The sequence below is a fragment of the Neovison vison genome, chromosome 5, assembly GCF_020171115.1.
Source record: "Neovison vison isolate M4711 chromosome 5, ASM_NN_V1, whole genome shotgun sequence".
Taxonomy (NCBI): Eukaryota; Metazoa; Chordata; class Mammalia; order Carnivora; family Mustelidae; genus Neogale; species Neogale vison.
This window is the reverse complement of record NC_058095.1, coordinates 63,858,400-63,874,841: the sequence shown is the minus strand read 5'-3', so window position 1 is coordinate 63,874,841 and position 16,442 is coordinate 63,858,400. Positions and strand designations below refer to the sequence as shown.

General features: G+C 38.6%; 1 protein-coding gene across 18 annotated transcripts in view; it reads right to left on the bottom strand.

Moving 5' to 3' along the window:
- The window catches only part of NCOR1 (nuclear receptor corepressor 1), a 156,021-nt gene that overhangs the window by 82,462 nt on the left and 57,117 nt on the right, over positions 1–16,442 (bottom strand). For 12 of the 18 annotated variants that reach the window (XM_044249178.1, XM_044249177.1, XM_044249190.1 and 9 more), the window contains exons 7-15: positions 11,588–11,644; positions 10,983–11,035; positions 10,617–10,643; positions 8,478–8,544; positions 5,912–6,084; positions 4,534–4,624; positions 2,657–2,835; positions 1,864–1,918; positions 1,110–1,211 (exon numbers count right to left, since the gene is read on the bottom strand). In XM_044249178.1, coding sequence (XP_044105113.1) covers positions 1,110–1,211; positions 1,864–1,918; positions 2,657–2,835; positions 4,534–4,624; positions 5,912–6,084; positions 8,478–8,544; positions 10,617–10,643; positions 10,983–11,035; positions 11,588–11,644 — 804 coding nt within the window. The remainder of the gene's footprint in view (positions 1–1,109; positions 1,212–1,863; positions 1,919–2,656; positions 2,836–4,533; positions 4,625–5,911; positions 6,085–8,477; positions 8,545–10,616; positions 10,644–10,982; positions 11,036–11,587; positions 11,645–16,442) is intronic. The other 6 variants (XM_044249181.1, XM_044249182.1, XM_044249187.1 and 3 more) reach the window with 1 other exon arrangement.

Below are 16,442 nucleotides of genomic sequence, written 5' to 3'. Positions count from 1 at the left end.
TGTAAGCAAACCTTACAGACAAGGGCACACCTGTACTACTACCACTCGCTCGCCTTCCACACCCCCTTCTGCTCACTGCAACTTTATTTCTCGACCCCTCACCAATCCACTGAAAATGCACGCCCAGAGCACCTCAGCTTACTCAACCTCTAGCAGCATGTCACGCTTATGAAACGCTCCCTGCACTTTGACCAGAAATACCGTTTCCAAAGAAGATGTAATCACATCCCGTGAGGCAGCAGTATCCTGCAGGAAACAATGACCCCGGAAACACAAAAAGGTCATGGCTACGGATAATGACGGCACTGGGTCAGCCTGTATCTGGTGAGCGGGGTGGCTCAGCAAAGAAAGGGTGGTTGTGCGGGGAGACCAGGAGGATTTACAAAGGCGGGTCAGCAGTCAGCAGCAATGCATGTTCACACGTGCGATTCCAAGTCCCAAGATGAACCTGGACAGGGAGAGCAACGGCCATCACATCGCCCCAGCAGCCGCACCGGTAAAGCACGAGGGAGCTGTGACAGCTGCTGATCAGGGGAAAACAGTTTTTAAAGTACTGAACTGCAACTGCGAAAACGTACGCTGCACTGCATTAAACACGGTCTTTTAAGGTCAAGTGTTTTTCCAGAGTAAAAAGTTTCTAAACTCCAGAAATGAAGTTCCTCTGAAACAAAATGAGGCCCCCAGTATTTGGGTAAACTAGCCTCTACACTCATTACCACACTACATTTCTCTGTCCTTCTCATGGGTTCTACCTGCCCCCTTCCTCAGACAAAAGGACTGGTAAAGACGGTACATGAAATGAATTGTCATGGGTCCCATTCTTACATTATCGCTACTCACAGTTACAGGCACAATTTAGATAACATGGAAGTACAGAACATCTCTCATTGGTTTTGTCATACTAGAAACTTACAGCACATTCACAATAGATGATGTCACACATTAAATATATATTAATTTCAAAATAATAACATGTTCATAACATCCACATTATTTAATGAAATGTCAATCCCTAAAATACACATGATTAAATACAAGGCCCTGGTTTTACCCTTTTTGTTCTCCCTGTATCCACCCTGAAACACCTTCCGCACAGTAATGAAACCCACCTGGTTTCTTCCTCTGCGTTTTCCGTAATTCCTTCTTACTAGGGCTTTATAATTCTCATTTTTCTTGGTTAAGTAGTAATATAAAACACAATCAGGAACACTCTATAAGGAAAATAAATTATTTTTGAGGAGCCAAAGAAGTAACATTTTTTTTTAATCAAGCAACACTTTTAAGGGAAACCTCTGGTATTCTCAAGGTCTAAATTAAAGAGCAACACATGGCCTGCATTTTAAGGGATATCTAGGCTCTAAAAATATATATATATTATTTTAATGGACAATTTCAGTGGTCTTAATCCAAATTATGAAAAGATACCAGGAACTATCAGAGACATTCAAGCACCTCCTTATTAGGCAGTAACTAAATTCTCTTTCTTGTTGCATACCTGCAAATATTCAAAATGTCTCTTTTTTAAGTATGTTGCTCAGAAACACTATATCCAATCCACTGTGGGAAAAAAAATCAGGGAATATCAGGGTTCTGATATTTTAATCAAAAATTCAATGAAAGTTCAAAAAGTGTTTTTAGGGAACTACAGTATCAAGTAGTCTTTTGTTAACTGTGAAAATTAGACCGTGCTTATGATTTATTAATTATAAATATCACTATATTAGGCACCTAAGAATCTTTTCTGTATCAAGCCCTCTATAAAAATCAGTTCTCTGTAACTACCTCTGTGTATTAGAGCACAAAAAGTTTAAAGAAGCGAACATCACAAACCTATAAACATTCTCAATGTAAACCATTTCTTACCTTCCTTTCCAAGTATGATGCAATTAGCCCAAAGTTTTTTGGATGCTGGATAAACCTGAGTTTAAACAAAGGAAAAAACAACAACAACAACAACACATACACACAAACATTTTAACAACTTAAAAAGGGGTGGGCAGTGCTCAGGAACAGAACTATGAGTACAGATCACTTCCCAATGACCCCTAACTGCCAGCTTGAGGAATAACTACAGAATCACTGGAGTGTTTCAAGGGCCCAGATTTCTGGGTACGATCCACCAGGAACCAAGGACACTGGTCTACAGCAGACCACAGAAATCAGTACTTTTAAAATGCACCCCCAGGTGATTGAGACACAACCCAAATTTGGATACCACACTTAACCTGACTCCATAACCCCAGTTCTCATCTGTGACTTAGGCTCCCATGTATAAACTTATGGGAAGGTCACAGCAAATCTATATTCTCTACCTTCCACAGTATCCATACAAATGCCAAAAAGGGCCAAAGTTTGGGGGAAATGGTTCAATTTACTAGTGAATGCCAGGGCGCCTGGGTGGCTCAGTGGGTTAAAGCCTCTGCCTTCGGCTCAGGTCATGATCCCAGCGTCCCGGGATCGAGCCCCGCATCAGGCTTCTCTGCTCGGTGGGGAGCCTGCTTCCCCCTCTCTCTCTCTGCCTGCCTGTCTAGTTGTGATCCCTGTCTGTCAAATAAAAAATTAAAAATCTTTAAAACAAAAAATTTGCTGGCGAATGCCAAATACTTCTCAAGAATTTGTAAACTTGTATGAGAAAATGATTTAAAGTTTAAATTACTTGTCCTTAAAGATCTCCTTCTCATGGTCAGTCCAAACATTCATAAACTGCCTATCTTTATAAACTTTCATAGGGTCTTCCATGAGGCCATTCATGTTAATGAACTTGACCCGTCTCTGTTCTGCATCAAACATCATAGGCGGGATCACAGAGAGCTGCCGCATTTGTTTCTCATTATTCTGCGAAAGAAAGTAAACATAATTTACAAAGAATAAAATTTAAAGAGGGCTATAGCTATCCTAATATACGCCAGAAAAACCACATGTGTAGTTCCATGTGTCAACAGCAGCATGTACTGTAACATCTAACATGTGCTAATTACTCATATATTTAATAAATACTCATTAAGTGAATCATACAGGCAGAGGATATACGTTATGTTTTTATATCCCACTACTACAATTTGAGAAGAGTTCTTTACTTAAAAGAAGTAGATACTTCAGATAGTAATATATTAGACCTAAAGGACACAAAGAAATGCCAAGTTCACTGAAGTAAGGATCTTATGAAACATTTAATTACATTAACACAGTGTCATTTTTAAAAGTCTTAAGATCATTTCAGAGAATAAATCTTAATGTCATTTTGGAGACCAATGAATAGGAAAAAAAATAAATAAACGGGTGTCCAAATCTTAAGGACAGTGATTTTAAATTAAACTCGACGTGTTGAATACTTCTTGCTAATCTTACATAATCTTTTCACTGAAAATTGAATACTATTATCCTTAAAATTTCAACTAAAGCTTTGTTACATCTGTACCATCGGTTTTCCCCCGAACTGTAATTTAATAAGTTCACAAGCACACATTTCTATGAAAAAACTCACCAAAAATACATGTATTGATCTCAGTACAAAGCGAGGTTTTTTCCTAAAACTTTTCCTCATAGAAGTGGATACTGCCTTACAGTCAAGTCCTTACAAAGTGTCAAATTTTATAGGGTACTCTCAGTCAGTCTGAACACCAAAGCATGATTTGGGGCAGACACCTGAGCCTTAGTCACCTCAATTTGTCCCAGTTTTGGGTGCTGACAGATCTGCCCTAATGGAACCAGTGGAAAAGCTAGCAAAAAACTTTAAGGCAGATTTAGTCATCACTGCAGGGATTATGACCACCAGCTTTTTGGTTTTTGTTTGTTTGTTTATGACCACAAGTTTTAAAATATATAGCAATTTAATAACTGCCTTTGATCAGTACTTAAGGAGACTACCACATTCAAATAAGCAAGACCTTCAGAATTCAGAGATGAGGTTTTCTGGGGTTGTGTTATTTATTTATTTATTTATTTATTTATGAACTGAAGTATAGTTGACACCAAAGATGAGGCTTTTAAAAAACCAGTATATAAAATCAAAACCAGAACAACTAATTAAACAGGAGGTGGCTTTTGGACCAACCTTCAGAGACGGTTTGAACACAGCTCAAAAGACTCATGACAGGGACTGAAACTTATCCTTACTCAGCACAGATTTATCAATGCCTTATCATCTCTGTCTCCCAGGCTTCTGTGGCTGGAGGGCACACTTTGGGGAACCCACCAGCACCTCAGGTCCACTTCAGATGAATCTCTCTGGGCAGTCTGCTCCTACACATCCCTGCCACTGACACCCTGATTCAGGTCTTGTTTTCAAGTTAACAGTGCCCTCACCTCTCCTCCAGGCCTCCCTGCTGCTAAAGCCATCTATGTAAGATGCCAATCTGATCACCGGACTGCCTACTGTAACACTTTCAGTGGTTGGCTGGTCTTTGGAACAGTCCAAACTCTATAAATGTTCCCTCATTTATGGACAAATAAGCCCTTAGTTCCCGGGGTATGAGGCTAAAAATGCCTGAATAATCAATGAATTTAAAAAGCTAAGTCAATTAATTTCCTTACCTCCTGCTCAGAGAGCCCATCAATAATTTCAGAAATCTCATGCTCACTCCTAGCAATGGTGGCTGAAAGACCAGCTCCCCTCTGCCCAACTCTAAAAATAAGAAAGAAATTATAAATATATTTAAAGGCCACTTATAAAGAAGACACTAATTAAGTTACTTTTACATGCATTACTCCTCTAAATGGGACTTTTTTAACCAACTAGAAGTCAGAGAACTAATGCTACTGAGATACCACTTTTAAGTAATATGCCCGAAGATTAGGATTCTATAGAGGAATGATTAAAATATTGAGATTAAGGGGTGCCTGGGTGGCTCAGTGGGTTAAAGCCTCTGCCTTCGGCTCAGGTCATGATCCCAGGGTCCTGGGATCAAGCCCCACATCGGTCACATCAGGCTCTCTGCTCAGCAGGGAGCCTGCTTCCCCGCCTCTCTCTCTGCCTGCTTGTGATCTGTCAGTCAAATAAATAAATAAAAATCTTTTTAAAAAAATATTGAGATTAAAATTTAAAGGTTACATGTCCAAGTTCAAATGGTAGAACAACTTATGGGGACTTCCGGAAAACCACAGGTATTGATGACATTTCCATTTCAAATAGCAGTCTTTGCTTTCCACAGCAGAGGAACAGACTTGGAAAAATACATCAAGTATTTTTTACAGGGAGGGGAAAAGAAAACAACCATCATCCCTCATAAAAACTTGATCGTGATTAAAGAATTAAAGCTTATATATACTCTTACAAGAAATAGTGGAGAAGAAATCTAAAGCTTTTTTTTTTAAGTTTTTTTTTTTTAATTTCTTTTCAGCATGACAGTATTCATTGTTTTTGCACCACACCCAGTGCTCCATGCAATGTGTCCTCCCTAATACCCACCACCTTGTTCCCCCAACCTCCCACCCCCTGAAATCTAAAGTTTTTAATTTTATAAAATACTTGCTCTCTAAAGTAGAAACAAATCAGAAACTATCAACCAATATCAAAGAATTTCTTAATTAGCCATCCATATATAATACTCTTCGGTCATGTTGGCAGGTAATGAAGAACTAAGAAATATTCAAGTCTACTCTTTTTAACTGCCATTTCTAAAGGAATAGGTATTTTCAAGAACAGAAGAATTACTTTCAAAATATTCACTTAAATTTAGATTGAGCAGCATTATTAAGAATAAAAAACAAATACTAAATTCACCAAGATGTAATCTTCGCCAGCTGATAATGAAATTTTATATTCAAAATGAAAGGTTCTTTATGAACTTCCTTAAGATCAGATTCAGGTAACCATTAACACCGTGAGAGAGCAGGAATGGGAATCTGTCAGCGAGGAGAAAGCATAGCCATTAGCCAGAAGAGCACAGCCATTAAACATGAAACTACTTACCGCTGAAATCTTTCTTGTTGTTCTCTCTGTTTTCGAATTTCTGGAAACTGCTTTTCATAGTACTCCCTTGTTTTGCTTTCCTTAGCTTTCCTCCGGGGGTTATTTTCTATTCTGTCCACTTTTTTCTCCCATGCCTCCATGAGCTGATCATAACGCTGGCAGATTTTTTGTTCCTATTAAATACCCGTAGCAAATTAATAATTAAACTAAACTCTGTCATTCTGACAAACCTAATACTTTACAGTAAATGCTACTTCTTAAGGCTAAGTCAGAAGTACATTTGGCCTAGGACTCAACTGTGAATGAAACGTCCTTGATCTGAAAGACGAGAGAGGAAAGAGCCCTGTTTCCTACAAAGATCAGCATATAGAGCATATTTTGGCTAGATTTTTTTAAGTTAATGTTAAGACTAACAAAATTATTTAATTAATAAGCCACTACTATTAGCTGCCCAGCTACTTTTATTATTTTCCGGATAACAATATATGTCTTCATTGTCAAAAAAATGGAAAATAAGTGATAGAAACATGTGAATAGTTCATAATCCCAAAAACCCAACGGCAATCATATTAACATTTTGGTGTTTTCCTTCCCATGTGTCAAAGAAAACACTCATGCTTTAACCGTTCCTCTACTGCTGGAGACTTGGACTACTTGAAGGTTTTTGCTATTATAAATAATGTTATCTAAACATTTTTGACAGTCTGGAAAAAGCAGAAATTGGTTGTGCTTTATGATAAAAAGAAATGCAGTGAACTACATGAAACCAAGAGTTAATCCTTTTAGAGAAATGAGTAATGTGTGATCTCATTTTTTTCAATAGAGAGGCGAGAAGCCTCCCTTATGAGCACAGAAGTGTGAACGTGTCAACAACACACGGATAGAAAAAGGTATAGGACTTGTGAAAAACCATTAACAGAAAGTGGCTCTAGAGAGGAGAGTATTATCCTCCTCACGATCCGTGCCGCCCCCCAGACATTTGCCAACCATTCTTCTCAACTCCCAGGTATCTTCTGTGTCCTTCACTTTCTCCGTCTCTAGCTAGCTCCTCAGTCCAGGTCAACACCATCCCTTATACCTACATCAAAGTTGGAACCTCCAAACTGGCTCCTAGGCGGCCTTTATTCTCTCCCAGGCCTTCTTAATGGTGGAGCCAGAAGCAAACTCTTAAAATACAAACCTGAACATTTCACTTCTCAGTTCAAACACTTAAAAGATGCCCTTGGGATCTAACCCAAAGTCTGGTAGGTGAACCTCCTGCGGGCGAACCGGCCCTCTTCCCCCAGCAGCCTCATTTCTGCCGTACTCCCAGCAACCTGCCACACTCTGTCCACCTCCCAGACCTTCACTTCAGCGGCTCCCTGTGCCTGCGCAGATTTCCAGAGTTTCTTGTTGTCCTACAAACTTCCCTCTACAATTCATACATGGAGCATTGGCTGCCCCTCCTGTATGCTCCCACAGCCATCCGTATTGTCCCTTCCCACAATGTGAGTACGATACTGTAACTGCCTGTGACTCATCTGCCCCCAGTCACACTGTATGATTTAAGAGTTAAAACCACATGGCTATCTTGCTCACCTCTGCAGAACAATACATGGACAGAGTAAACAGCCAATAAATATTTATTAAACAAATCAGTGAACATGTAAACGTTATAACTAAAGACTCTGTGAAGCATGAAAACAAAGTCTATGCTCCTATGTTTGCATCAGCAGACAGTAAATTACCACAATTATAACAAAATTACTGGATAGAAAAAAATGCTTTAGTAGTTTCTCTTTTAATTTTTGTATGTTTCTTGCAAAAACAAAAACACACTAATTTAAGGACAGTATCTGAAGGACCAGATTGGCAGATTACATTAGAAGTTATGTGTCAAGTAAAAGCCACTGACTCTTGAGCTTTACAATTCATTAAACTGTCACGTCATTAACTATAAGGCACACGGCTCATTTTTCATGTGAATTAAGGAACATCATTTATTTGGTAAGCAACTGAATTTAAACGAATTAACAGTCTGTCTCAACTTAGCAGAAACATATTGTGAAAAGAAACATACTGGCATTATATTTTCTGTAACTTCATTTCCATGAACATTAGAACCACAAAACTTCTGGACTGCAAGTCATGTAATAAATGTGAAAACGTATCTGAAGTTCAAAAAGGTGAACTTTAGCTGACCCAGTTCCTAATAAGAAAGAAAAGTAATGTCCACTCAGCATGACTGTAACTTACCCACACTGGTCTGAGGGTTTAAGAGACTAAATGTTGATCATCCTACTTCTCTTTCATGTTCCCTTTTTAACTACTCACCATTTTCTTTATTTTGGCTAGATGAAAATGTTATACACAGATGACCAAAGAAATTAATTTGATAATGATATTAAATGTCAATTGCTGCTAGAATTAGATTTATATTTAAGTCATCTCTATAGTTACTTCCTAAATCGGCAACCTTTTCTCAAACAGAATCAAGAACCATTCTCACTAACAAAGGGAAAGCAAATGCCTAAATGAGCATGAATGGGAAAGTTGTACAAATTTCAGTTAAAGGATAGGACCTCACCCTTTGTTTTCTTGCATGATTTCTTCTTTTAAAAAATAAAATGAGTTTTTTCCTCATCACCTGGTTTCTAGAAGAGAAAAATATGGTTGTATGACATTAAGAAAAAGCATAATTTAATAATGCATTCACTTTTTTTTTTCAGAGACACTGAAAAACAAGCAAAGATCACTTAGGAATATCTGATGTGATCAAAGTTAGTCTTATTTTTTTCACCCTGCAAAATAAGACTTTTGCAATAATTAGGACTAAGATTCCTCTCACTCTACAGCAAGATTTTATACAAATAGTTCACTTTCAATTATTACATCCAAGTATAAGGCAAATATTTTCAAGTTATAATTACAGTCAATGATTCTTCTTAAGAACTCTGGTGATATAAACATCTCTGTACATTCTTGGAGGAGGGGAGGTAGATGAGAAGGAAAGGCTTTTAAAGTTACCTCCCTACCTCAGGTAAGGTGCTGACCTCCCTTCTATGAGAAGGTGCACCCACAGAGAAGAGAGGGGACTTCTGCTTTTACACAGATTTCCTTCCATCACAGAAATAACACAAACCACTCTAAGAAGTCATGGAGGGCAATGTGACAAGACAGGAAGACTTCTCTTATATCTTAATGAAATGGTTACACTTTTTAAATTTGAAGCACTGTGACCTTCAAAAACAATGACATGCAGGTTCAAATATAAATATTTATACCCCACCTACTTCCAGAAAGGATTTCAAGCTGATTATTCAAATATAAATACAAAGCCAAGGCAAGTAGAAGTAATTTTTTGGATTATCTGCCACTCAGGACTAACAGTGACACTGGTTCCACTCAAATTAGCGTGGACAGTCAGGAGCTGGCTATATGGAAAAGTAGCCAAGACATGAAAAGAATTATTAAAAGGTATATTTGCTATTTCATACAAAGCAAATGACGGTGATGAGAAAAGAGCTACTACACGATTCATACGGATGCATGCAGCTGAGTAAATGGTTATTTCACAAGGTGACGTACAGTGGAAACATTACCACAGATTTGGTTTGCTCTAGCTTTAATTACGTGCTACTCAAAAGCAAATGATAATCAATAAATATCATTTAAAATGTTTCCTAGGATTTAAGAAGTCAGCCAGTCAGTAGTAACCCATCCCAGGACAGTGTACTAAGCACTGTAGTCGGGCAGTGTAGACAGCATGAAATAAATCAGACAGAGCTGCTCTCCAGCTAATATTAGGGGGGAAAGACAGAACACAAACATAACTGAAGCTTTGGGGGGAGGGGGGAATCATTAAAAGTAGCCCACTAGATTTTATCTGCTACTCTCCCTTTAAAAAATGCTAAAACAGCTAAACAGCTCCAGAACAAGGTATTATTTTTTATGAATTTTGCCTAAACCTACTTCTAAGGGTTTTCAAGACCACAGAAGCATCTCACAGAAAAATTCTAAGTATATATGACTTTTATCATAAACCACTTACTTAACAAAAGTTAAACTTATTCAAATTTCAATTTTGTTCATGCATACTACCATGCAAATTATATTTGCCACCAGTTCTGCAAAGTAGTCAACTATTGCACATACTCTCAGTAAGAAGTTTTTTCAAAGAAAAAAATATGATATATAAATAGCAATCTGCTCATTAGTAACTATACTAGTCAATAATTTAAATGTGCTGATTATTCTTAATAAAACATAAAGTAGAAATATCACATTTTTGTTACAAACTAAGAATAATTCACCTAAATTCTCTCCAAGTATGATAATTTAAAAAAAAAAAAAGATACCTATCTAGCTTCCTCTCTTACTTCAATCAGATCAAGAAATTAGATTTTCTTTTCACTTATTTTCTTATTCCAAACTCTGCATCCATAAAGGCCTGGTATCTAGGATGAGCAAGGCTAAGCAAACTACATTCTGAACAGTCTCCTCACCCATGTGAGGTGACTGAGCGCTTCCAAGGCACCAGGACATTAAATGGCAGAAGGGTCTACAAATACCGTCATTAGCAAGAGTCATGGAAGGGATTTCCCTAGAATAGGATTTTGAATAATGATAAAATGATCCGTGGCACTTCTACTTTGCAATGGCAGATGTGGCTTGGTGGGGGACGGTGTCATCACTAGTCTTAAATGAAAAAGCTTCATTATCTTACTTCATCATGCGCCTTGCAGGTACTCCACTGAAAAAAAGACAAAACAGGAGGCAAAAAATTCAAGCCTCAAGGTAAGCCATTTCAATGTTAAGTATTCACCTTTTTTACTAGCAGATCATAAAACCAGCTAGTTTTATGCAATAATTTATTTCATTTTTTTTTTTTTTTGGCCTCGGAAACTCAAAGCTGTTACCCCAACCCCCAAGAAGCCAGAGGAAGATAACATATAGTAAAACGACAGCAAATTACACAAATCTAAAACACACCTACACTATATTATATAAATGTCAGCAGATAACATAAAACAATCTCTTTATAGAAAATATGGTCTTTAACTGAAGAACTCCAAAGATGATAAATACTTACGTCTTGATGTTCTCATGATACACCTTGGTATCCGATGGCTGGTTATAGAGTGGCTATAAAATAAATCAAATATTTAAATATACCACATTGTACACATGTCTATAAAAGTACAAAGAAACAGTTCATATTTTCATGTAAACCTAGTACTCCTAGATCATCACAGTACCTGCCCTCCCAAAACCTCCAGACTTCCAGGTTCCCTGAATAATTCTCCTTCCACATCTCCTATTAATGGCACTCTCATAAAAATGTTTATAAATCCACGGTATCCCATAAGAAATACATTTATTCAGGTTTTTAATTGCAAAAGCAAAGGAAGAACATATGGTCCAAAGAGCTATTTTTGTCTTACTTGTCCTGCTTCTACCTCGTATGATTAAATGGCCTGCTCAGGCAAAAACACACTCAGGACAATACTTCTGCAAAGGTAACCAAGTTTGTGCCACACTATTTTTAAGTTGCCACAAATGTACTGCCCAGATCATTCCACAGTAGATAGGTTGTATTCCATCTTATCCCAAGAAAAATGACTAAAAAAACAAAAACCAAAACCAAAACAAACAAAAAACCACCACCAGACATGAAAAAAGAAATTCTGTACTTACCAGTTCAACTTTTGGGCCAAGACCTTCAAATATTTTATGAGCCTCTTCTGCTTTTTTCTACAGATAAAGACAGTATTATATTGTGTAATTAAAAGTTGTATTACCTAAGTGTAAAACCACTACCAATTTAATAGCATTTACCTAAAAACTACTCTATAGTTGAACTTCCCTTATTTCCAAATACTCTTATCATATGATAAGTTGAAATACTCAGTCTTCTGTTTTCACAGCTTCCTCACCAAATTAAGTCAAAACTTCACATTTGTACTGAAAGTAGTTAACTGGGGTGCCTGGGTGGCTCAGTTGGTTAAGCGACTGCCTTTGGCTCAGGGCATGATCCCAGAGTCCTGGGACCAAGCCCCGGCATTAGGCTCCCCTGCTCAGCAAAGAGTCTGCTTCTTCTGCCTTTGCTCCTCACCATAATCTTGTGCTCTCTCACTCTTGCTCTCAAATAAGCAAATAAAATCTTTAAAGAAAAAAAAAGTAATAACTAAAAAATTGTGAAGTTCTTAACAGCAAATAGATATCAAGATTCTAGGGAGCGGGAACAAAGATTCACTATTAAAAACGAATCCCTCAACACTTCAAGTCATGTCTTTAATAAAAATTTAAGGGGCACCTGGGCAGCTCAGCCGTTAAACATCTGCCTTCCGCTCAGGTCATGATATCAGGGTCCTGGGATCAAGTCCCACATCAGGCTCCCTGCTCAGTGGGGAACCTGCTTTTCCCTCTCCTGCTTCTCCTGCTTGTGTTCCCTCTCTCACTGTGTCTCTCTCAATAAAATAAAATTTAAAAAACAAATTTTAAAACATAAAACACTATAAAGTTGTCAGTCTTTACCGCTGTAAGCCAAACTGATCTCTTGGAAGAAAAGCTTATAATGAGCTCATACTCTAGTTACAAGAAAACTTGGGTAATAACTGAATAGAGGAAACAGCTAGTTTAAATTTCTCCAGTATTCAATAGTAAATAAATGCTGAATTTAGTATTTTTTACTGTCCATTTTCAAAAGTAAATTAATCTAAACCAATATGCTAACAGAAATCGTCCTTTCATAGACAAAATATAACAAATCAGAAGTTAAAGATATTTAAACTGGAATTACAGGACTACCAAATTTGTCAGTGGTTCTTTTTATTTTTTTTTAAAGATTTTATTTATTTATTTGACAGAGAGAAATCACAAGTAGGCAAAGACAGAGAGGAGGAAGCAGGCTCCCTGCCAAGCAGAGAGCCCAATGCGGGACTCGACCCTAGGACCCTGAGATCATGTCCTGAGCCGGAGGCAGACGCTTAACCCACTAAGCCACCCAGGTGCCCCTGTGTCAGTGGTTCTTAAGTTCCTCCCAAAGCATTCCCTTTAGTAACAATGGCTTCCCATCTGCCGTGCAGACGAGCACCTCAATGTACTTGCTGCTGGGAAACTCTCCAGGGCTTCTGATGTGACACACAATTGGGAATGGATATTAATCAGTATTCCCCAAGTGTAAAGAAAAATGTTCCCTTAAAATAAATATTCTCCTTTTCATCTCATTTATCAATCAAAATCAATCCATCAAGTATTTATTTAGTATTATACTGTGTGGAAAGAACTAGGAAGCATTTAAGAAGCACAAAATACCGTAAAGCACTTTCCAAACTCCAAGAAACTAAAAAGGTTATTAAGATGAGAAATGAATATAGCAAAAAAGTCAAATATAAAACTATAAAAATCCATTAAGTTTGCAGAGCCGATCCTATTTCTATAGATCATTTAAAGGCAGGATTTGTCAACCTCGGCACTATTACCATTTGGGGCCCAATAGGTGTTCTAGGGGCTGTCCCATGCACTGGGAGATATTTAGCTGTATCCCACTAGATGCCAGTAGCACTCCACCTCTTCTCCAAGTTACAACAATCAAAGAAAGTCTCCAGTTGAGAACAACGAACCCAAGAAGTCAAAACAGTATGATCATAAAATTCAAATTGATTAGCTAAAGACATATATTAAATAACACATAAATAACATCATCACAGAGAAAAAATTTGGGAATATCTAGCACCTACAATTAACTTCCTCCAGACCCAACATGTACCAGTTTTAAAATTTATTTTCCTTTTTTTTTTTCTTTTTAGTGATATCTACATACAACCCCACGATCAAGACCCACACGCTCCACAGACTGAGCCGCCAAACACCCCTTAAATTTGCTTTCTCAAGGCACTCTGTATTAGCGTCTATACCAAGTACAGGCAGGCTAAGTGGAACTGCCCACAAATAACACTGAGAAACAAGGGAGTAAAATTATATTATGTCAAATACTTATGAATATCCAAATACGTAAAGACACTTGCCTTTTCAGAGCTAATTTTAAAAGCTGGCTTTTAAGATGCTTGCAGACCCCAAGATTTTGGTTATGCAAACTTTTATTAAACATCTAACAAACTTTTATTAAGCCATCATGTTGGCTTAACCGCTAAGAACACTATTAACCTATCAAATTTGGCAGACAAAAATTTTAATTTAAAACCCTCACATTTCCATATTAAAATTTTTATCTTAAGTCTATAGACAGAGGTACTTGGTTCCTCAAACATGTCAGTATGTTCTATGTGCCAGGCACTACATTGTAGTGTCTAGTGTCAATGACGAGTAGGAGGAAGAGGAGTCTTGAAAAGCTTCAAGGGAAAATGACAATGTGAGCAGGGTTGAAGTATGAGTGCACTTGTAAGACAGGACACGACAAGATACTGGAATGCCTGAAGGCAGGGGGAACATCCAGGGATAAAGGTACGAGCAGCTTCAGGGGAACATTCAAACCTAGCCTGGTAGGATAGCCTTCAAAAGGAGTACTGGGCCAATGGCTAGGCAGGCAGGACTGTAAGCATGGAGAAAAAGTTTAGGCTATTCTGCAGAAAGTGGAAAACAATCAAAAGGTGTCAGGTTGGGGTTTTTTTTTTTTAAGATTTTATTCATTTATTTGATAGAGATCACAAGTAGGCAGAGAGGCAGACAGAGAGAGAGGAGGAAGCAGGCTCCCCGCTGAGCAGAGAGCCCAATTTGGGGCTCGATCCCAGGACACTGAGATCATGACCTGAGCCGAAGGCAGAGGCTTTAACCCAGTGAGCCACCCAAGCGCCCCAACAATCAAAAGGTTTTATTTGGAGAATAATATAAGGAGGCTCAAACGTGAAGGACCGGTTAGAAAGAAAGAAGACTGAAGGAAGGACACTCACTATGTATGTGAGCGATGAGGACTCACATAAGCCACTGCCAAAGGAGGAAGAGAAAAGCCACTGACCAGACCACTACTTCGGAGGAAGGACTGATGCTCTTGACTAATGAACTAACTCTACAGTGTGGTGGAGAGGGAAACCGAGACGGCCTAGGACACTGGCCTAGGTGACCAGCGCTTGCTGGCATGAAGCATACTTTCTACCATTAATCCCTTTCTTTCTTGTGTTGTCACTTTAACTTGCAAATCATGCAATCAAAAAATAAACGAGATATCTTTGAAAACCACACTCCATGCACACCCTTTTCTATATGTATTAGATTTCTGAAATTAGAGCATTTATAAATATTTCTGGAACCGACAACGGGGAAGGGTAACAGCAAACTGAACTGTTAAAAATAGTCTGGGAGAAGAGTCTGTTTAGAGACGAAGTGAATCTCAGTGTAAGGTTTAAATATGATGCAAGACAATTTTTCTCTCAGGAAGCCAACTTTAAAATTAACAGTCACTTCTGGGTAGCTTTCCTCCTCCCACTAACTTTCTAAAGAAACGATGATGCCTAATACAAGATAATGGCCCCTATCTCCCATGGGGCTTCATCCCAACATGTAGACGGCTGCCAAACAGGGAACGAGAGAGACGTCCTCTTGCCCTCACCCATCTCTCCTTTCCTGCGGTGTTGAAGCAGATAAGGTCATTCATTAAAGAAAAGCCAAAAAGGCCATGAAGGCCTGACAGAAGGCAGCGCGGTGAGGCCGCAGTGAGACAGCCCAGGCCCCAGGCCCAGCTGCGCTCCCCTGGCCTCCCCGCCAGGAGCCTCTGTGCAGCTCTTCAGAGCCGCAGACGACTCAGAGCAAGACAATAAAGAGGAGGAGTTGTGCAAAAAGATGATTTCTACAGCTACTCCCAGTTAAAAAAAGTCTTCACTATAAGAATACTACTATGAGAGGGGCGTCTGGGTGGCTGGGTGGGTTAAAGCCTCTACCTTCAGCTTGGGTCATGATCCCGGGGTCCTGGGATTGATCCCCGCATCGGGCTGCTTGGCGGAGAGCCTGCTTCCCCCCTCTCTCTGCCGGCCTCTCTGCCTACTTGTGATCTCTGTCTGTCAAATAAATAAATAATTTTTCTTTTCTTTTCTTTTTTTTTTTTTAAAGAAGAAGAGGAATACTAAGCGAGATTTCAAGTTCATGGGGCACCTGGGAGGCTCAGTGGGTTAAAGCCTCTGCCTTCAGCTCAGGTCATGATCCCAGGGTCCTGGGATCGAGCCTCGCATCGGGCTCTCTGCTCATCAGGGAGCCTGCTTACCCCCGTCTCTCTGCCTGCCTCTCTGCCTACTTGTGATCTCTGTCAAATAAATAAAATCTTAAAAAAAAAAAAAAAAAAAAGATTTCAAGTTCAGATGCTGTTCTATTCTTCACAGAACACAACACAAAATGGCACACACACACACTAAAGTGGAAAGAAGAGGTCTGAGAGAATTGCTTTGTTTTGTTGCTGGGCCCCAAGAAATGTTTACTACACTAATTAATGAAAACATAGATATACAAAAGTTGAACACAAATTAAACTCTCCATCAGATCTTGTTCAATAGTTTCCAGTCCTCACATCCTAGTCAATCACAAATTCACAAGAAATGACAAG